We start from the raw sequence: 22,539 nt of genomic DNA, 5'->3' as shown, positions 1-22,539 counted from the left end.
GGGAAGCAGAACAGAGCTGTATCCCAGATATGTGTTCAGTTAGTGTGAGATTGCATCTGTGCATGAACCGTGGTGGAACTGCCTCTTAGTGCATGAGCACAGTCAGGTGAATGAAGTGTCCTGTGTGTAAAAGCATACTTAAACCTACACTGGGACTTTATTAATCTTCTCTCAGCACTGAGCTAATTTTAGGCTAGTCAATAAGGTGATATTATATTTTACAATTGATTTTTTTCCTTCTTTTTAAAAAAAAAATTCATGTTAGAGGAACCTTCTTCACTCTGCTTTCCAGCAAACTCCATTGATCCTTCTCAACCTAAACACTTAAAGTTCAATTTAACATTTAGGGAGTAAAAGGTCTCCAAAGGGACTCATATCCATTGATTTTGTGTCAGAGTTGAAGAGCTGAAGTTTAAAACACACTGAGCCTACAGGGTAAAGCAAGCCTTGTGTTGTGGAACCACGTGGAGCTGTGTAAACTCATTCTTCCCCTATTGTTTTCCTGCAGAGGTTACAATAAAAGCACTTAAGGAGAAAATCCGAGAATATGAACAGACCCTGAAGAACCAAGCAGAGAACATAGCCCTTGAAAAGGAACAAAAGTTACAAAATGATTTTGCAGAGAAGGAGAGGTGAGTGAGTGTGTGTGTGTGTCTGGGTGTTGGGGAGGAGCAGAGAGGTATTTTTCTGTTCAATCTTCCCAGCCAGGACTGAGCTGATCCATTGAGTGATTCTAGGGATTTATGCCTGTGACACGGGATCCTTTGATACTCAGCTTTGCCCAGGAAAACAGTCAGGAGAGTGGGGAAGTGAAACAAGGACAGATTGTCTCCTCTCCGCGGTGTGGTGGGGGGTGTCACATTCAGGAGGATGCAAACCTGCTTTTATTCCTCCCTGGCTCTGTGACACCAATCTGTCTCCATTAGCCAGGGCAATTCCTGTGTGTCACAGGCTCTGCAGCCCTGGGCTGGGGCAGATGAGCCACTGCACCCACAGCCAGGGCCAGGGGTGCACCACCTCTGCTCCCCTGGGAATGCCTGAGACAGGAGATGTCTTCCTGAGTTATCCTGGGAAGGTTTGCGTCTTCCTACATGCCAAAATTAAGAAGGGTTTTCATTATTTACTATCAATTTTTTTTTTTTAACATTTTGGATGTATTTCTGATCTTTTGCAAATGAGCAGGGAGCATTTGAGTCTTTAGGTTGGTGGGCAAATAAATCAGGCAGGAGAAAACCAAGGGGCTAAAGAGGGAGTTCTTTCAGGCTGCATTCCCTGCCTTGAGAATTTATTTCTCCCATGGAGCAATAACGCTGAAGCTATAATGTGTTCAATACAGCGTGGAAAACCTTCAGTTCACGTGAGCTTTTTACTTGGAGGGTTGGTTGTTTAAATTCAGGGCTGAATAAGGAGAATCTACCAGTGAATGCAAAGCTTTTTTTGGTTCATCAATACCTGTGGCTGCTATTTGATAAGCAGCTTGTAAGCAGTGGTTTTCACAACTGCAGTTTCAATGTACTTAAAAATAAAACAAAATGGCAGGTCATGGAATGCAAATAAAAGTGTGGGTAAGAGAGGTTTTGAGGTCTCAGAGTATATGGTTCAGTATGAAGGGAACTGACGCATGATTCTCGCTATAAATAGTTATTAACCTGGTCAGCAGTGTTGGACAAGAAATTTGTGCACCCTATGGAGTGCAGGCAGGATGCTGGTAGTTTCATAAGCCATTTCACAATTCTGAGATCTGCAGAATATCCTAAAAGCAGTGTTGTAAAAAGCACGGCTCCTGGGAGATGTTGGAGCAGCTCCTTTCAAAGATGAGTTTTATAACTCCTGCAGCCTGGCCCTTAGCAAGGAGTGCAGTGGCTGCCTGGCCAAATGATGTAAAAATGAGTTTAACTGCCACAAACAAGAAAATGTTGCCTGTGGATGTAAGAAATGTGAGCATATTAAAGTTTTGCTCCTGTTCTATAGAAAATTTCACTGTGAGATTTGTTTTGAAATATGTGTGTTTTCTTAAAGAGTAGCTAATAATATTGCTGCATTTGGCACCCGTTACAGCTCTGATGAAACAGCTGCTGCATCTATTCACTCTATCAGTTATGGCAACAAATTCCTTCATTATGACACTAAAATGGAAATGTATCATTCTTCTTGTACTAACTTTGTACAACAGAGGGTGCTTGGTGACAATTTTCTCAATGTGTGTGACATTTCCAAAACAAATTATGCTCAAGAAAACCTTCCACTGAAGTTGTCATTTATGTAGCAGTCAACTCTTTATAATGTTCACAGCTTATGTTATGAGGTGGCTACACTGTTAAAATTTTAATAAGTGGGACCACAAAGTAGGAGCAGCATCTCACAACGCGACAGCATTTATGGGTCCCACAGAAGCACCTCAGAGCCTGTGTGGTGTTGGCAGTTGTCTCATTCCAGTGGAGACATGTAATGGCTCCATCCCCCAAATCTGCAAGGCACAGATGAGTTGTTTGCTCTGCTCTCACCTCTCCTCTCCCTTCACAGAAAATTGCAGGAGACCCAGATGTCAACAGCCTCGAAGCTGGAGGAAGCCGAGCACAAAGTTCAAGCTCTGCAAACAGGTTTGGCATGGCTTTAGTGACCTTTTCCAGGTGATCAGGGTGAGGTGAGAGGACAGGGATCCTTGGGTGTGTCAGGACTGGGTGTGAAGCAGCTCTGGGCGTGCAGGGAGGTCCAGCAGAGCTCAGATGTGCTTTGTGAATCAGGGCAAACCCTCCTGCTGCAGCTGTCATTGGCAAATACAGGGACAAGGCCGTGGAGCACACACAGAGCATCCCTGGAATTACAGCAGGCCATGGAACTTACCCTCCATGTGTGTTCTGCTTCCACACATTTCCAAACTGGGATAAACATGGGTACTGAGCTGTGTGAACCCCGTTTCTTGCCTGTTGCTATGACTTGCCGTTAATTTTCATCTCTGCACACTTCAAAATTCCAGCTCTGGACACATTTGGCTTTGTTTATGATGAGAACAGAAGAAATTTTATTCCCTGAACTACTGCAATAAGTATTTCAAAGGAATAAGCAGTTTAGCCAGCTTAATAAGAAACTAATAATGTCTAGCTTGGTTAAGCAGAAACTGGAAATTTTTGTAATGTAGCAGAAATACTGTAAGAAATTGTGAAAAAAGTCAAAACCCTATGGTTTTTTCTAAGCCATAATGGTTTGCCTAGGTAGAAAGATAAAGCTAAGGAGGTGTATAGCTTTATTTTTTTTTCATCAGGAGATGTACAGCCTTATTTATGACTGAATACTGCTATTTCAGTACTGTAATGCTTCATGTTTATGCCTTTTAGCCTTGGAAAAAACCAGGACAGAACTATTTGATCTGAAAACAAAATACGATGAAGAAACTACTGCAAAGTAAGATTTCCCTGTTTTCTTTCTGTGTCTTCCTTCAGGGTATCACTGATTTTTTTGTTTTGCATCTGTCTGTTGGGGAGAAATGAGATGAGGGAGGCTCAGGCATCTCAAGTTTTTGGAAAACATGGTCATAATTTGGCCTCCTATGGAGAGATTATTAGTTTTTATATTTTCTTCTCCCCAACAAGACACTTCTCCTGGCACACTCGCTGCTGCATTCCTGGTTTCATTCTCAGGTGCTTCATCTGTGTATCTCTTACCCTGTACATCTCTTGTATTTTATTTAGAAATAGGGCAGTTTCAGAAATAAGATATTCATGTGATCTTCCCATCTTGGTGAAAAAAAAGCTTCATTTAGTCAAGGATTTCTGTTTGATTCTTTGGCACCGTGGTTCTTTCTGCTTTTGGGGTGGTAGTCCTTGTTCTGCCAGGTTCACCCCTAATTACAGAGAGCAGCATTTTGGGCAGATTTTCCTTGTTTTCAAGTAGAACATGAAGGTAGTCTTAAAAATATATATTCTTGTCTTGTTAATAGCTACTGTTTCCAATTATCCTGTGGTTTTATTAACCATCAGGGCAGGGAACAACAAAAGAGACAGACTGCTGCTGGTTTCCTTTGAACCCTTCATATTTAAGGAAAGTTAATAATGAGAAGGAATTCTCATGATCAGTAGGATTAAGCACAAAGAGTCATTTCAGTGTCTGGAAATGGGATGGGAATGAAGCAGCCATTTCAGATGGCTGGGACACTCAAGGGAAAGGCTGGGACTCAAAGTCACCTCCCTGTGCCCACTGCCCAGGGTTAAAAACCAGTCAAACTGGCACCAATTTTAAATTTCTTACCCTGTGGTTCTGTGCCTGTTGAGGACCTGATTCCCCACTGAGGATGTGGGGAGCCCAGCTGGAGCTCACAGAATTCAGCCCATGGTCATCTCAACAATCAGCACTTGGAGTTTAAACACCTTTTATATCCTTCAGGATAATCTTTCAGGTGAATTTGGGTCTGGCTCTGGAATTTGAGCTCCATGTAGGATGAGATCCATGCAAGGGGATCAAAAGTATTTTTGTTCCCTCATTGATTCTTCCTTCCCTCTCTGAGGGATGTAAACAAGTGCTGGTTCAGATGGAGCCTTAAATTCCTGCAGATTGACTTTGTTTTTTCCTGCACATAGCTGATATTGTTGCTGTTATTTCATGTTGCAGTCACTTCTGGGAGAACAGGCAGAGATCAGTGGATGTAGGCACTGAACCTAATAACCTCTCACCCTTTTTAATGGGTTTATTTGCAGAGTGCTTCATTTTTTAATACTGCTTCCCTAAGTGCTGTAATTTATCTTGCACTGAGCAAAATCTGTTCTCTAAAATATTTGTTTGCATTTCTAATCTCAATCTTTTAGGGGGATTCACACAGAAATATTTGGTTTTTATATGATCTTGAGCATGACTCTTACCTAATTTATATAGAATTACATAAAATTAGTAGCATCTGCAGTAACAAGATGTTTATTGTGTTCTGTAGCAGAATGATTATGGAGACTGGGTCTGGAATATTGTGGTCATGGAGCTGAATCCTGAGCAGACATTAAGCTTGTACTTTATCTCCCAGACTAATGTACTGTGAAAACAAACTTGTAGGTCCTAATAACAGCAGAAATATTTTATCATTGTTTTGGATATTTATGGCAGGAACAGTTCTTGCATAACAACAGTCGTCTGTAGTGTTTGTAGCCCAAATTTTGCAATATGGAAATCTAGAAGAACATGAAAAGGGAACTGAATGTAGACAGTGAAATTGAGTCATCTATTTTAATTGTAAAAACTGGGAGAAAGGCTGAAAAAACACCAATAAAAAGGGTGAAAGACAGTTTGATTCTTTTCTTAAAAGAAGCCCTCTTTTGATCTAAGTCTGAAAAGCTACTTGTATTGCCAATTTTAATTTTATGTTTTAAAAACATGTGATTTTTATCTTAGGCCAGAATTGTTAGTTTTACAGACGCTTATTTGATGCAGATGAATTGGAGTGCCTTCAGGAAAAAAACAGATAATTGTCAATATTTAAAAGCTAACAGTGCTTTTAAGATTTTCAGTCTCAGAATAAAGCTGTCTTTCAACTACTTGAAACTTTGAAAATCTTTCAAACGAGGCAAAAAACCCCCAAGAAGCAGAAGAAATACAGAGTGAGAAGTTTTCATTATCAGCATTAAGGAGTCTGGATTTTATCCTGGAGCCCAGTTGCGGTGATCTGAAAAGTTGGGAATCATTATGTCAACTTGTTTGTTTTATCTTTTCACAACGTCCCATTCAAAGTACTCTACGTGCAAAGGGAGGGGCAGAGGCACAGCCAGGCACCTTCAGATGAGATCAGTGGCTGGAATGAAAATTTCCAGTGCAATTCTGTCATCCCCACGCACAGAATTCCCAGCAGGTGGGTGAGTGCTGCCCCTGCCCCTTCCCTGAGCCCCAGCACAGCCCCGGGCCGGGCACTGAAGGTGTTAATGACAAAAAGAAGTTTATTATGTGCACTCATTGCAGTCTGTCAGCTGGAATATCAGAAGCTGCCTTTGACAAGATGGCAGGAGCAAAGTTTTCCATGTGTAGGCTTGAAGTAAAATGTAATTAGCCTTTATGTGCAGAACAAGGATCCATTGATGAATACAGCTGGTCTTTGTTTTCTTCTGTCATTGAGTGTGGGAGGTAAAAGTGTTCTTCTTCATGTTTATTAATACAAGATTCCTTAGACAAATGGCAAGCACAGTTTAATATTTGTTGGAACACAGAGGGGCTTGCCAAAACAGTTGTTGTGTAAGAGGATTTCAAGGTTTTCAGATTATAATCATCTCTGGGTTAAATAAATGAATGATTACTCTGCCTTTTTCAATTAAAGAGGCACATCCTCTCTCGAGGCCTGACACTGATTTTGTTTGCTGTCCCACACGTTTCTATCAGCAAAACTGGGTTTAACCAACACTAATGAGTTTGATCTGGAGATTCTATCAGACCTGGAACTGAAAAGCAAACTCTCGCTTGAGTTTCAGCAAAATTAAAGAATATTGGGGTTATTTGGTTTTTTTCCTACTGCAACAGACTTTTCCTTTCTTTGTAGAAACATTCTGTATACATTTCCTCAGTTTTCCAGGGACAAACTATTCTCTCTAACAGTGCTCTTTCACTTCTGGCTTGCTGCAGAATCCAAGCAAGTGCTTGGGATTCCCAGCTGAGTTCCCAGCCGGAACGGTTGGATTCCAGTTTTAGATCAATTCCAGAGCCACCTCTTTGCTCTGACCCCGGCTCTCCCCCAACCTAAATGAATTCTAATTGGAAAAGGACCTTGGGTTGCAGCACATACAGTAGGCTTGTTACATTACTGTTAACATGTGGGTTGAGGCTCCCTGCCTTTGATGAAAGAAAATATCGAATTTCACTGAAATGCTCCATTTTCACCAGGCAGCTTTAAGTAGTCTTGTGAGGATTTCGGGTACTGCCCACTCCCCCCTCCACCCCCCCCCAGTTCTGCAATAAAAAGCCTTCATAAACAACACGAACCAGAAAATGTTTAGGTTAAGGTTGTCAGTCAGAGCAGCTCTGCCACCACCATTCTATTACCAGTGGATTTTCTGTAAGATTCAGACTTTTTGTCTTTCTGAAAGTAGCACAGGAATGCAACAGAGAAGGAGCTTTTCGTATTCACTGAAGCAGTCATCCAAACACAGCTACTTTCAATAACTTGTAGAAAAACATTTTGCCTCCAGTATAGGGGCAGAGAATTGTTGTCCTTCCATAGATCAGACTGATTGTTGTTTATTTTGGCAGCACAGCTAAGGATGACACAGGAGGACAATGGGAACAGGAGGAGATGCCTGTGGTTTTTGGCTCTTTGGGGTAAACTATGCTTTTCTTCCACATTATCAAACAGACCTGTCCTTCAGGCATCAGTGCAGAATAAAGTTCTGCAGATGTGCTTTTCAGCATGGAAGGAGTGTAGGATTAGGCTTGGAGACAGGGGACCAGAAGTTTTAGAGAATTCCTGAAGAGTTATATCTGCCTGGAGTTACGTGGTGGAATTGAAGCATTCATGTGAAATCTTCTGTTATATTGGGGCAAATCTGAGTTAACTTGGACTTCAGGGGAATAATTCCCAATATATAGTGAGAATTGAATTATTTACTTTATTTTTTTAAACAAATCTTTCTTGTTTAAGTGCTGGCTGGTGCCAATATATCACTTCTCAGATGTTTGTAGTCTTCCATTTTGATGGTGCTCAGGGTCAAACTGAATAAAAAATAAAGTTGTGCTCCCTCCAGCATCACATAATTACTGTGATAAATGGTCTCAATGCTGCTTCCCCCCATTGAGCCTGAAGTACTGCAGTTAGGGTGGTGGTGTTGGACATGACATGAAATAGCTTTTATTTGCTGTGCCTTTAAGGTCTTAAAGTTTCCTATTTCCTGTTCCTTTGATGAGTCATTAACTTCTAATGTTCAGCTTTGGAATTATTGCTGTATTTAAAGTGATTTCCCTAAAAACAGGAGATGGAGAACTTCGTAGCCCGTGTCTCTTTTCAGAGTTTTTCCCTCAGTTTCCTAGTCCTACTGCTACCAGTGAAACCCCAGGATTGTGGCAAGGAGAGGATGAGAAACGAGGGAAGATGTTAGAGAGAACTATTTTTTTTAACGAAAAAAAAAGTGAAGAAAAATGGAATGTTTTGAATAATCTTACAGAAAGCTCTGTCTGAGGTTCAAAGTTTTAACTGTGCCTTATGCAAAACTCACCAGGCTGAAAATCACCATTATAACATTAATATTTTGCTTAAAAACCTACAAGTGAAGATTAATGGAAACACTTCGGAGATCTGCTTCTTATTTTGACCAAAAGCTTTGGTGTGAAAGAGGGCTAGAGAGCCCATGTGCAAACCAGCCCTTTTTTGTCACATTTTTGGTTCAGCCTGCAGTCACACCAGAAAAGTTGCAAAGTTGTATGGGAAGAGAATTCAGTGTTCCTGTAAAACACTTGGCATTAACCTTTACTTTTGGATGGGGAAACTGAGGCACAAGGAGTGTGGTTAATGCCCAAAGGCAACAGTCAAACCTTGGCTGGAGTCTAGAAATATGCAGACATGCAAATGATAGACCACAAACTGACAAAAGGGTTATTTATTTTCATTTTTCATTTCTAAGGCTGCATTTCTGAGAACTCCGTATAAATGGAGCCGTTGGAGTCAGTAGGAGTTTGTGCTGTAGCTGGGCTCTCTTGCCTCTTTTGTTAGACTTGTAATGCTTGCAAATTAGTTAATGTAACTGTCTGACAGCACCAAAGTGCCCCAGGTCCTCTCAGGGCTTTTATTTTGTTTGTGTTTTAACCTCCAGTGAGACTGTTCAGTTCCTTTTTCTAGTATAGCCTAAAAGCTGGTGTTATTTAACAACCCAAAGTAGAAAAACATAGCCGTAGGGTATTCCAGCATATTCTAGTCATCACCCTGTTATCTGTAACCTTGGGTTGACATGAGATCCTTAGATGGAAATCTTTAAATAAATGCAAAGCACTTTGGCTCCTGTGCCAGCCAGGCTGGGGGTCATCCCAGCCATGGGTGCAGCCAGGGCTTCTCCATGGCAATGCAGCTGCATGGAGAGGATCTGTGTGAAGTGACAAGGGGCAGGAGTGTCCCTGTGTCCCTGTCCTGTCTGTCCCCACTTGCTCTTGTGGAGCCAGACCTCTCCAGGCTGCTGCAGCTGCCTGGGTCCAGAACAGAGGGACCACGAGTGTGTCCTGCAATCCCAACCTCCAGCAGGGATTGGCTTTCCTGTGAGGCCAGCCAAAGGACATTCCAGCTTTTTGAGCCATCTCATCTCAGCAAGTCCTTTTACCTGCAGCTGAACTTTGAAGGTGCCTGGGAGGGCCGTGTGAGGAAGAAGAGGAGCGAGTCAGAGGAAGGGAAACCTCCTGGCAGAGGCACATCTGCCTCCAGCAGGGACAAGGTCCTTGGGCTTGCATCTGCCAGTCAGCTGAGCCTGGATTCCACACAGCTCTTTCATGTGTGTCTACAAATCACAACAGTCTCTTTTTCTAATTTTTTTTTTCAATGCAAAGTAGCAAATCAACAGAGTTATTTTGGTGCAGAACTACTTCCTGGCAAGGCCTTGTCTGTGACAGCAGGAGGGCACGTGGCTGTGCCTGCTCCAGCTCCTGCGGGGCTGGGATGGGGGGGAGGTGAGCAGAGAAACCCTGGGATCATCAAAACCAAGTGGTTCAGCTGTTTCCAATCGGGGCCTGCCCTGTGGGGTTAGCCATTGCCAGCCCCAAAGCAGAGCTCTGCAGGAGCTGCTGAGTTAAACTGACAGGTGCTGCGGTGCTTGTCTCTACCTGGCCACGTGTTTAATGGCTGATTTCCTGCCCTGGTGTGTACTGGAAACTCTCCTTGTGCTCCAGGGATGGATTCCAGCTGCTTTTCCCACTCCCACGCAGGCAGGAAAGTGCAGTGTGCTCCCTCATTTATTGAAAGAGACGAGAACGTCCTGAACGAGAGGGGAACTTCAGGAAACTTAGTGAGATCCCAGGCACTAAAACTCTGTGTCCTGGAAAACAGCCTCTTTCTTCTGCCTGGATCTTCCGTCCCTTTGGAGAGCCAGGTGTTTGCTGTGAGAGCTGGCAGCCCCGCTCCCCAGTCCCGTATTGCTTCATACAGACAGCTTTCACATTCCCCCAGTGCTTTCATTTGGGTTTTTTGTTTGCCTTTTCCGAGAACAGGAAGGTGTGAGCCATCATTGTCAGAGGCTGCAGCTGGCACAGCTTGCCTTATGGAAGTATCCCCATGCTGTTTCCTCATTAGCAAGGTTTTTCAGCATCTCATTAAACCTACACCTAAGTGTAGGTAGGCCTGAACCCATCCCTGCCTTAAAATGTTGCTGTGATGCCCCAACTATCAGCCACCTGACTGCAGAAGCAGGGATATTATCCTTTCCACAGTTGCTTTAAAAACAAAAAGTATTTCTGCTTTGTGTCATCATTTCACACTGTTGATGTTGGGAACTCAGGAGTCTTCCCATTTCTCAGGGTAAAGAATGAAGTCCTGTGCCTGCACTGCTGTACAGGTCCTCCCTGCTTTCAAACTCCCAATTATTTCTCCTGCCCGCTCCCATATAATTCTTTGAGTTCCCTCGAGCCCTTTTCCTCATGTCTGTGCAGAGGCAGGGCTGGGAGAAGGTGTCTGAGGACATGCAGGGGTCACCCCAGCACCTGCACCCCTGCATTTGCCCCATGCCCTGGTTGCAGAAGAGGGGTTTTGGTCTGCAGACTTGGGGCAGTTTTGGCAGCAATAAAGCCATCAAACGGTGGCATTTCCAGTAAATCAACTTTCCTGAGGAGCAGTTGGAGCGTGGGGCAGGTCAGTGTGAGGGTGTGGATGTCAGAGGAGCGTGTCCTGCCTGGTTCAGCCCCCTCTGATCCTCCTGGAGACATCACTTAATGGGACCTAAGAAATATTGTCTCATTTACATATCTCTGATCTAATTAAAAGACAATAAGGCCATGTGGGATTGCAGTTTTGTGTCACAGAAGATGGCTGGTGTGGGGGAAATAAAATTGCTTTATCTTGAAGAGATATTTTTTAAGATAATGTTTTAACAAACGAGTTTTAAAAAATACTGTCTTTGATCAGGAAACTGAGAATCCAGGATAGAACACTGATTCAGGGATTTGGAAGAGCTGGGTGTTGGCCAGCTCGTGGAACAGAAGGGATAAGGCAGGATGGTGCAGACGCTAAATCCAAGAAAAACAATAGACAACATGCAGGCCTGTTAATAACTTCATTAGCATTCATGTAAAGCATTAAATAAACAAATGCATAATACACAAATCCTGTAAGCCTGAGATTATTAACCCTTAACGTTTCTCGGGTGTTTCTGCAGGAGCAGAACAGAGCAGAGGCTGTGATTTTGTGCCTTGCTTCCCAGAGTTTTAACACCTTGAGAAACTGAGTCACAGGGCGATTGCTCAGGGGCTGGAACACTGGAAGGCAACTAGTACTACAGCAAGGATCACAACTGGGAAATCAAGGCAGTACACAGGGGAAAGGACTTCTGGTTCCCCTGTTTGCTTGGATGCAGCTGCTTGAAACACAGAATAAAGCCCAGCTGATCCAGTCTTGCTTGCAAGCTCTAAGTGCCTGTTTGTAAGAAATTTTGAACAAAAATTAAATTTGACTGAAGCACTGCCTTGGGGTTACTAACCTTTTGTAGCAGATTTTCAGTGCCTTTTAATAGCTGATCTTTGGTTACTTGTGATCACCAGCTCTCCAGCCTGTCTTCATTCCTTCATGGAACTAATGAACTTTCAGCTGAATAGTGGGGGTTCATTCCCTCCCACACACAGGTTTTTATTAGTGAGGAGCTTTAGGCTAGTCTGGTGTTGATTTGTTTTGTGCTGGGCATAAATCTCCTGCGTTCCCTGGGGACTGCACCCTCTGGATGAATTTCTGCCCTCCTGCCCCTCCTCATGGGGCTGAGCCCCTCAAACCCAGATTGCTGGGCTGAAGTCACTTGGGTTTTCAACTGTACTGACAACCAGGTATATTCATATATATATATAAAAATACAGATGAAGTGCCATGGCAACTTTTGTCCAATGGTTTCTATTTTCTTCCTTTCCCATCCTTTGAGTCAAAATTCAGCTGTGGGAAAAGGGAATCTTTCTATTACAGTTGGTGCTAAGCAGAATTGCAGGAGAGGATTGTGAGGAGGTAACTTTTTTTTTGCATGGTTTCCTCAAGAAATTGTATTTACTGATGTTTCATTTCCTATGTATTTCCTCATTTATGGGATGGGGATTATTAACCTGCCTGAATACATCAGACAGATAACCTGAGGGGCACATATGGCTTTCATAAAAGTATACCACCCATTTCCATCATTGTGAACTGTGTCATCCACCAGTTGGGCTGCCATAAATCGCTGTGAAATGCACACAGCCTTAACCAGTAGTGAGGAGCACATAACTTAACCATGGAGTAACTAACCATCTTAATAAATCTAAATTCACTCTTTGCTGGAGACACTTCAGGGAAAGTGGGAACAATTTCTACAGCCTCCTATCCCACGTGGTCGTGGTAATGTAAAGGGTAAGTAGAGTTCTTGTTCTGCAGAGAGAGATCCCTGTACCCTGCTCTCTGGTTCACCCTCTGTGTTTGGGAATCTGTGTCTCGTGTAAAACAAATAAAAAGCCCTGCCAAGCAGCCAGCTCTGCAGCCAGAGTGCCCAGCACCCGTGTGCAGGGCCGTCATTAAAAGATTTCATGAAACAACCTTAAAAATGAAAAGTTTCCTTTCCGAGAGAGAGATAATTGAACTCATTGATTTGTTTCACGGTTTGTTTGCCCTTTCATTCCCTTCCTGAGGTGCTGTTTGTTGAGGAATGTCTCCAATTGCCAGAAAGACAGTGGGGTGTCTAATATTTCCCCGCCAGCTCTCCTTTCAGCCAGAGCAGAGTACTGTGGCAAGCCTACGATATGAATTTTTAATGCAGAACTTTATAACATAGCCCTTGCAGCACGGCTGCACTACTCTCTTGAGCTTTCAGATTTAATGCTCTGATGAACAGAGCACAGACTTGGGGCATTCGACAGCAGTCGGAATTAACCCCTGCCTAACCCAGGGTGTAGCACTTCATTTCCCTGTAGATTAACACACATGGGATGAAGGTTCCAGATGCACCCACACAGCCAGGATTTTGACTCCCAAAATTACCTAGGATGTTTTCCCTCTTTTAGTAATGGGAATTTTGGAGGCCGTTCCCTTTTCCTGGGCTCAACAACACTGCAGTCTGTAGTGGATAAAAGGATCCTGTCTTGCCCACTGTCTGGGCTCTGATAACAACCCAGGCTCGATGGCCAGAGAGGGAAAAAAGATTAAATCAGCTCTGTAATGCATCATGGAGATGAATTTGCCATAGGTTCCTGCTCTTGCAGATTGGATCATTTAGCTGCTCATGCAGTGAATCATGATAGTCCGTCCAAGGGGATTTTGCTCTGTTTGGAATGTGATCTTAACTAGATGTGGATGTTCTATTAGTCCATCTCCTGATTTACCTAGTGAGAAGTGGAGGGCCCAGAGGTGGAGAAAAGTAGCCCAGATACTCTTCAGGGCATTAGCACATGTTTGTCAGTGTTGAATTTCATCTGCTGTCTAGCTGCCTCTTCACCTGACTTGGTTTAGTGTCTGGACTTTTTACTCTTCTGTAGTTGTGGCAGTAATAATTCTGCTTTTCCTCAGTTAGTGCTGCAGTGCTGGCCATCAGCTTTTCTGTATCAGTCCTTCACTTCTTAAACAACACCACTCCTAATGCATTATCTGGAGGAATATTGCTCTCAAAATCCTCCCCTGTCTCTGTGTAGCCCTTGGGTTTTTCCTGGCTGGTTCTTTTTGGCAGCAGTGTCACAGCCAGGACTGGCCTCATCGGGGATCTCAGCAGGATTTTGTCAAGGGAAAGTTTGTATTCGTAGGTTGAACCTTGATAATGAAGAAGGAGCTTGATGTATTTAAATGTGATAGAACAGGAAAGCCACAGAGAATTAGCTGGGGCACAGGACAGGCAGAGGTGTCAGTGGCATTTTGGAGAAGGACTTAGGAGCTTGTGCTCAAGTGCTGTTAAACCATTTGCTTTAAACCTTTGTGAATGAGAAACACAACTTGTTCTTAACTGATACCAAAATAAGTACATTTACACTGTCTAGTCTTAAATCAGCATCTCGGCCTTGGTGAGACATTTACACATTTGTTTCAGAGGAGGTCTTTTAAACAGCCTGTCTTATTATTATAGACCTAAGATTGGCTTGGCTTCCTCCACTGTTATTACTGACTCACAAGATTAAGGTTTTCAAGGCTTGTTGCTAAATGCAGAGAGATCCTTTTGGTTCATTCAGTAGTTCTAGGTATCTATTAACTTCATTTCTATAAAAAACCCACTGGATTTTGATAGGAATTCAGTTTGAGGCTGGCTTATGAAAAGGACGCTCCTGTTTTTATTGCTGTAGTGGTAATTAGCTCTACATCTTATTTTTGTTGTGTCAAGCACACTACCTAAACCAAGGGGGATGACTCAGTTGTGCCATATGTGAAAAGGGCACACAGGCTAAGGCCAGACTTCATTAATGTGGGTAGTCTTTCAGCCCTTGGGTAGCAAAGTGGAAGTGCTGTTCTGGTGCTTGCATTGTAGCTGTGAAAATAAAGGTACATAAATAGAAGCACATGAAATGCATTTGCTGATCCTTCATTTGGACATCCATTAGGTCATGCTGTGGTGAATGGAAATATTCTTCCTTCCTGGAGACCACACCAAAGGAAAAGGATGCAAATGGCATCTGCCATAATATTAATACTGTGTTACCACTGACTGCCCCGTCCCAGGGCACTGGGGTGGGCAGTTATAATCATTTTACCCTTTTTCATTGTTTTACCTGTGTGGTGCTTTATTGTGGGAGTCCTCTGCTTTTACTGAGCCAAAGTGGAAATATTTATTTAATGAGTTGTAGCAGATTTTTATACTCAGACAGGTAGAGTTGAGGAGCATGACTCATAGGAAGTAAAAAGATGGACAAATTCAATTTAACCATTTCTGTTCCTCACCACAGTCCTTCCCATTTGGGGGAGGGGAGGATTGCAGAGCAGAAGAAGCAGAGTGTCCTGTCATGGATTCCAGAGACACCTCTGCTCTGCTCCCTGTCTTGACCCAAATCCAAGTGATAAGCAAACAGAGTCCTTTGGAATGTCTCCACTTGGATTCCAGGATGATCACTGTCCATGGCTTTGAAGGTTGTCTGCATGGCCAAAATGATATTTTCTTGTTACTGTCACAAGATTAAATGTTGATTTTTAAATTTTTTTTTAATGTAATCAGAATAGAGTAGCTGCTGTAGTAGGTTATGCTTTTTATTATAGATTTTGATGCTGAGATCTGCAAGATCTAAATCAGGAGTCTGTATGTCTGTATCTGGAGTTGCTTAAACTTGGGGCTCAAAGCCAGAATTGATACAGAAGTGATTGTTCTACGTTTTAAAATGCAAGTGAATGCCTGGAATGGCTCATATTTCTAGAGCAGAAGTTTAAAATAATTAAATTGCAGCAGAGTACACGATGTGGGTGTCTTTGAAGAAGGTACTCCTTGGTACTATGCAGCAGCACTTTTAATAACTTCCCTGTCCTGGGCTGGTTTAGATCTGTTGGGAAATGTACATTAGCATTGGAAGTTGCCATCTGAGTGACAACAAACAACTCCTGCTGCTGGAATGCTAACAATGACAAGTCATTTGGTACAGCCATTTGCCAGTTTAATGGCTTAAGCAGCTTAGTTTTAATTAAACAGCAGCTTCTGTGTATGATATCAGGGAAAATAATGTTCTGCTTACAAGTGGAGTTGTTTAGTGTTGTCCCTAACTTGCTGGAGACACCAAGAGCCTCTTTGTTCCAGCATTCAGCCAGTGCATTGTCTGCCAGTTCATAGCAGAATTTGTTAACAAACCCTTTTGGGGTATGGATGAGCCCTAATCCATTGGATAAGAGCAAACTCAGCCTTGCCTTAGTGGCAGGAGCTGTTCCTTGGGGGGGAAGAGCTCCACCAAGGGCTACAATTCCAGGGGTGGTTCTCACAGAATGTGTAGGCTGTGGGATCCTTCACCTCTCTGCCAAACCCTAGGAGAGGTCTAGGGACTGACTCCAAGGGGTAAAATTCCTGTCTCCTGGCAGAGGGTGCACCTGGCATGAACAAAAGGTGACCGAAGTGTTCAAGGCTGGGTTGGATGGGGCCCTGAGCACATGGAAGGTGTCCCTGCCTGTGGCGGGGGGGTTGGAATGAGAAGATCCATAAGGACCCTTCCAACCCAAGGCATTCCCTGATTCTGTGCTGATCTGCTGTAGGAGAAGTGAGGGGTTTGGTCTGAACTTGATTTCACAGAGAATAAATGACAGTCAGGAAAAGCTCCCATATCCTTCATTTCCTAGAGCCTGGAAGCTAGAAATCCAGTTTTGTAGGATAGCTGTGCTGGAAGTGACAACCTTGTCATTTTCCAGGTGGCAGAGTCCAAGTTTGGTGGGGACTAACAGAACAAGGAAGCATTGCCACTTGCAGACACAGTTCCTGTTCTGAATCATGCATCCAATACCTTTCCAAAAAGCCTTTTTAAATTTGTGTGGAATACATGGCATGGGCTCACTGTGTTCTTTGGCTGATGTTCCTTGCTCAGAGATTGGTGTGACCTGAACTTGTGCGTGGCAGGTGAAGGTCTAACACTTGTACTGTGTAAGATCAGATTGTAACATCACACGTAGACAACTGATTATCAGCAGCCTTGGTTTCAGAGGAGTTCCCTTGGATTTCTGCTACCTGCAAATGTCAGCCCAGCACTCACTCCGTGTTAGCTGCTCCCTCTGTGTGCCAGGAGCTGGGGGCTCCAAGGAAGTAAAGATGTTTTGAAGGAATTTTCCCACCTTCTTTATTTCTCCTTTTCACTTCCCATCCCTTCCTCTTCAGTCCTCACATACCTTTGAATCAGTGTGGGCAATTGATGCAAAATCTGATGTTACACCCATGTCAACAACAATGAGGCAACAGCAGGGTTTTTGAGGTTAAGAAGGTAATAATGCACAAGGTTTAGCTCAGTTGTGCTTATTGGGGCAAGTATTGCACATCTTGAATTAGAACCTCTTGAGACTCAGTACAGCCTTACACTGTCTGATTCATTTAATCACATTTACATGAAATCAGATATATTCATCAACAGAGAACATCGTGAGCAAATCAAATGAAAGCATTACTCAACACAATTTCTGGCAGGAGAATGTAACCTGGAAGTTTTAGGTAGTAAATAATCAGCAGTTTTGTTTCTTATTCCAGTTTGTAGTCACTTAAATTCATCAGCAGTCTTTCCTTGACTTTTCATATGGATGAAGTCTGGAAGTGTGCTGTGACTTCTAGTGCAAACAGAAAAAAATCACCCATCATGTATCATTCTGATAAGAACAGTAAAGATACAACATTGCTGTTGGAATCTTGCAGGTATCTGGCACTCCCAAATTGGGCATTATTGGGTTTTCATCATCTTGGTAAATCAAGGACATGTTCTTGTCACCAGTCACCAAAGGAAGATATTACAGAGCCCTTCTTCATGTCCTGTGCTCAGAGCTGATGTCATAAAGCAGTTTATCCTTCCTTTCCCAGAGCTATCTATCTACTTTTAAGGGCTTTGTTTTGCACACTGCTGCAAATGCATTTGCTGCCTGCATTAGTCATTTACAGTACTTAGATCCTGTAACTATTAAATTGTTAACATTTGGAGCCAGCTATAATTATCTTTTATTAGTAGTAGTATTAATGGGCATAGTGCTTTCTTTCCTCTCTGGCTTTCCTGAACATTTGAGGGGTCTTTAATGTATCTTACACTGAAGCAGCATCTTTGATACCTGTTTAGACAGTTCCTTATCTCTTGAAAATGCTCAGAAAGAATTTTTTGTCTTCATGAAGTTTTTGCTTCCTTTGGATGTGCAAAATGGATATCCCAAGGAAAAATACATGGCAAAGCTTTGATCCTGCAGAATCACACCTTCCAGGACTGCTTTAAACAAGAGCTGCTGTGCCTGCACACCCATGTTAAGCAGCTCTATAAACCTCACACAAATCCCAATTTCTGCGATTCCTTGTTGGGTTGGAACCCTAAAACAATAAAATAAATGGTGGTTACTAAGGTTCATCCCTGGCTACTCTACTAAATGTTCTTTTTATCCATGTTCCAGTTCAGAACAGGAAGTTTTCTTCCACTTTTATGTAAAAGGGTAGAAGCCCTTAGTTTAACTATTGGTTTTTCTGGTGTCTTTCTTGAATTTTGCCATACCTGAAACCATAAAAACTAGAGGTGCTTGACTTGAGCACTGATAGCACTCTTGTTCCCAGTGTTTATTGTTGGTTGGGAAGGTTGAGGGAGAGATGATGCTGTTGATGGTGATGTTCTCATCTGTGGGAACATTCATGGCCAGACTTTCCTTTGAGCGTCTGATGAAGACCCTGTGGATGTCAGGGGTGGAGGAAGGCTCTCTCAGCTGTGCCATGGCCAGGCAGGTTGCAGTGCTATCAAGTGAGCTCTGTGCTGATGGTCCTGACCAGTGATTTTCTGTGTGTTCTGCAAATTCCTGCAATTCCACTGGTTATTGCTAAGAAATCACAGCAATAACTGTGAAAGGCAGCCAGTCATAAACTGCAAATGTGCTGTACTAATGTTCCATCCTTTGATGGAAAACTCCAGGTAGCCTGCAAGTTAGAAATGGCTGCTGGAGATCCCCTGGTGTACAAGTTCTGGCTGGGACTTGATCCTTTTAACTCTGATGATTTCTGTCCATAGGACAGCAGTGACTCCCTTGTCTTTCCCCTATTTGTTGCCTTTGTACTGTCATAGTTGTTGTAGTTTTAAATATACAATATCGTGGTGTTAAGCATGACTGACAGGCTTAACTCATCAGAAAACCATTTCAGCAGAGGGCTGGTAGCTGATAATGGCTGTACTTTTGCCCTCCTCTCTAAAACACAGTGGTCACTAAATATAGCAGCACGAGCTATTTTTGATTATGTAACATCTCTATCTGTCTGTACTCTGATTAAATAATCTATTTTCTTGGCAAAGGAGTGCGAGTTCATTTTCTGTTATTGATCAACACCATATTTTAGCTGTGATACAGATGACTTATTTGTCTTGCTGCCTGTTGGATTGATTTCTGTCACTGCCTTGCCATCAAGGGAGCTGGCAGTGGTGGGGCCTGCCAGGCACGTGCCTGTCCTCACCCAGGGCAGTGTTTAACAATCCTTCTGTGCAGTGTAGGGTGGATCAACTTAACACTTTTTGTTACTGTTTTTCAGTCAACATATTGTCTGGTGTCTGCATGAGCTGAACTTGTATTATTTATCATTTACACTCACATTGTCTCTAGTTAATTCCTGTTTCCTTGCACCTTCTACCTCCATAGCAGTGGGATTGAGTAAGGTCAGCTGTATTCAGTACCCTTAAATAACCTGCATGGCCAGGGCCTGTGGAAGACTTAATTATTGACCATTTCTTGGAACAAATTTAATAAAAAACATCCCTGGATTGAATTCATGAGCCTTATGATGTATTTGTGCATCCTGAAATCTTCAGCCCATGGCTTGGGAAGGTGCTGCAGCTGCAGCCACCAGGAAAAGTGATGAGGAAGGAGACAGAGCCAGAGAGCCCCATCCTCACTGCTTGCAGAACACTGGAGGAGCAAAGTGAGGTTCCCTGGAATGATGATTTACTGTCCAGTGCCATAAAAGGGGCTGTGCCCAAGGAAAACAGCAGAAGACTAAACCAGCTCTTTTTGGGAAGTACCAAAGTTTTACGCACACAGCACAGGAGTGCTGGCACAAACTGTGTGCTCTGGGAAGAGAGGGGGGAGTTGCCCTGCTCCGTGGCTGTGCCTGGTCACAGAGCTTCCTGCTCCAGGAGTGCCCAGCTGAATCCAGGGCACCACAGCTGGGCAGAGGCTGCCACACCTGAGGGGTTTGGGTGCTGGAGCAGAGGAGGAGCAGCTGGGACAGCAGACAGGGTTGCAGGGTTACCTTTACACCTCCCCAGCTCCAGGAGCAGCAGGGGCAGTGTTTGGCACTGAGGGTCTGAGCACAGTGAAATTACTCAGTGAGCAAATGCTGGGTTTGTGGCTCTGAGACCTGTTGGTTGCAGAATTAGCCCTGCAGAAAGAAACAGGCAAATCCAAAAGGTTGTTTGGCATTTCCTTACTTCCCTTCTCTCTACAGCTGTTTGTTTATGTAGGAAAGATGTTTTTTCATTCACTCAAGGATTCTGCTGTAGTAGAAATGTTGAGGAATTGTCATTAGCAACACAAAACTAATATTTTCCGTTCAAACTCCCCTTCTATAGAAATACTAAATCTGTTCTATTAACTGTCAAAACAGAATAATCAAATGGTTCCTTTCCATGGAGTACAGCATTAGTCAAGCCTGAAGCTGTTTTATTTCAGCAGCATTTTAAAGTCTCAACAACTGTTGAAAGGGAAATAAAGAATTTGAAAATATTTCTGCAAATAACATTTTAAAAGGTTAAATTAGAAAATCCTGCTCTGTTGTCCTCTGAGGGCTTGCAGTCATACCTGGTGTTGTTGGGGTTTGCCATGGAGAACTATTTAAAGTAATTTTGCTGTCTGGTTTGGATTCTGTGTAGACAGGCAATCTGTCAGTCATATTAGTGAGCATCCCTCACAATCCAATACAACTAGATGCTAAAGTTGGAAAAAAATGAGCAGAGTTAAATATTCAGCAGAGATGTGAAAATAAAACCTGCTGGCACAGGAGGCTCGAGGGAAGCTCCAGCACAGCAAGAGGTCAGTGCCAAATTGTCATCCAGCTCCTTGACCAGCTCCTGGGGCTCTGGGGGCTGAGCCTGCTTTTTGGGTGTCCCACAGAGGGAGGGGAAAGGAGAGAGAGGGGGCAGCTCCTTCCTTTGAAGCCCGGGAGGTTGCTCAGTGTCTCAGGGGCTTGCCCACATGAAGTGATAATGAACTGGTGCTTGTGCAGGTTTGGACAGCACCTGCCTGTTCTCTTTGCCCTGGTTTGTTTTCCCTCTGTGGTCTCACATTCCCTCCTTTGTTTCCTTCTGCCTGGTTTTTTTTTTGCTGCTTTGTCAGAGGGGTCAGTAAGATTGATGCTGTTGATAGCTCTGAAGTGAAGCTGCAAAGTGCTGACATGATTGCCATTTGACAGGAGTGGTGTCTCCATTCAGAGCAAAGCTGGAACAAATTGGGAAGAGAGAAAACCATATTGGTAATTGAATACATTATTATAAAGACAGCAATCATCCTGGTTGTTAATCTTCAGCATAGCTCCTGGGAAAAGTAAAACCTACTCAAAATATAGAATAAACACATCTCTATCATGCTTTCTGCAATTTTCATTCCCTTTATTAAATAGAAGGACATCAGCTGCCTTTATCAAAGACCATGTAATGCTATTTTCAATAGCCAGAAGGAAATAGCTTGCTTGAGGAGCTAGCAGAGAATGGGCACATCACCTGTGTTCACTTCTAAGCCAAGAGCATCTAAAGCATGCTCCAAATGCATCTCCCAGTTTAATGCTGTGCTCACCTTTTCTTTTGCACAACATGCATGTCCTTTACACTGAGAAAGGCAAAAGGTTGCATTTTAATGCAGAGTCCACCCCTAAATAATGCTCATAAACCACTGTCCAGGTGCTACAGGTGGTTTGACAATGAAAGCAGGATATTGGTGTGTTTGAGTGCCTGTTGGTTAGTGTGCTTGGAGGCATACATCAGCAGCTTGGTAAGAAATAGTAAATTGGAGATTATTGGCCTGGTGGACACATTCATTGTGTTTCCTGGCAATAAATCCTTCAAAAGGCCATGCAGGATGGTGTCTTACACTCCACAGCACCAGTTCCAGGTCAGACTGGGTAAAGGCACAGATAATTCAGTGCACTCAGCATTTGGGCTGTGATTGGAACAGGTCTGCCTTTCCCTTCTTTGGGGTGGGGAATTTCCCCTGATCCCTCTTCAGGTCCCTGGGGGAGTGCTCTGCTCCTCAAGGCAGGAGCTGGGGTCTGTCACTGCTCTGCTGGGAAGCAGTAATTTCCCTGTGATCTGTGCCTGTGCAGTGACACCTGTACACAGAATTCTGGCTGTGCTCTCATTTTCAAACTGACTTAAAGCTGTTGTACTGAATATAAACTGGGGGGAGTTAGAGAATAGCTTTTATGGGTTCTTACAGTGATGGACAAAGACACAGAATAAATAAGGGGAATAAGGGCAGGAATCAATCAATACCTAATTTTTCCAAATTACTGAGCTCCTCAGCTCTCTCTGTGGTTAAGGAGGAGATGCTGAGTGTCTCTGGAAAGAAGCTCCTAAAGATTAATCAGGAATATGAATGTTGATACAGTAAAAATTCTGAACAGTCTCCAATTTTTTTTTGAGGTTGCTTGTGCTCTAAAGAAAACAAACATACAGAAATCTGTGATTTTGGCAGTGGTGTAGTATGAGGGAAGATTGTTCATTTTGGGGTTGTAACTGCTCAAAACCTAAAGGGATTTTTCAAATGTGACATGGTGATTCTAATAAAAACAAAAC

General features: G+C 43.1%; 1 protein-coding gene across 7 annotated transcripts in view; it reads left to right on the top strand.

Annotated features, from left to right (window-relative positions):
- Positions 1-22,539, top strand: part of CUX1 (cut like homeobox 1) — a 268,969-nt gene that overhangs the window by 136,110 nt on the left and 110,320 nt on the right. For all 7 annotated transcript variants that reach the window (XM_038157828.1, XM_038157826.1, XM_038157829.1 and 4 more), the window contains exons 6-8: positions 509-632; positions 2,524-2,600; positions 3,336-3,402. In XM_038157828.1, coding sequence (XP_038013756.1) covers positions 509-632; positions 2,524-2,600; positions 3,336-3,402 — 268 coding nt within the window. The remainder of the gene's footprint in view (positions 1-508; positions 633-2,523; positions 2,601-3,335; positions 3,403-22,539) is intronic.

Source organism: Motacilla alba, chromosome 19 (genome assembly GCF_015832195.1).
Source record: "Motacilla alba alba isolate MOTALB_02 chromosome 19, Motacilla_alba_V1.0_pri, whole genome shotgun sequence".
In the NCBI taxonomy this organism is placed as follows: Eukaryota; Metazoa; Chordata; class Aves; order Passeriformes; family Motacillidae; genus Motacilla; species Motacilla alba.
This window is presented reverse-complemented; position numbering and strand designations above follow the sequence as displayed.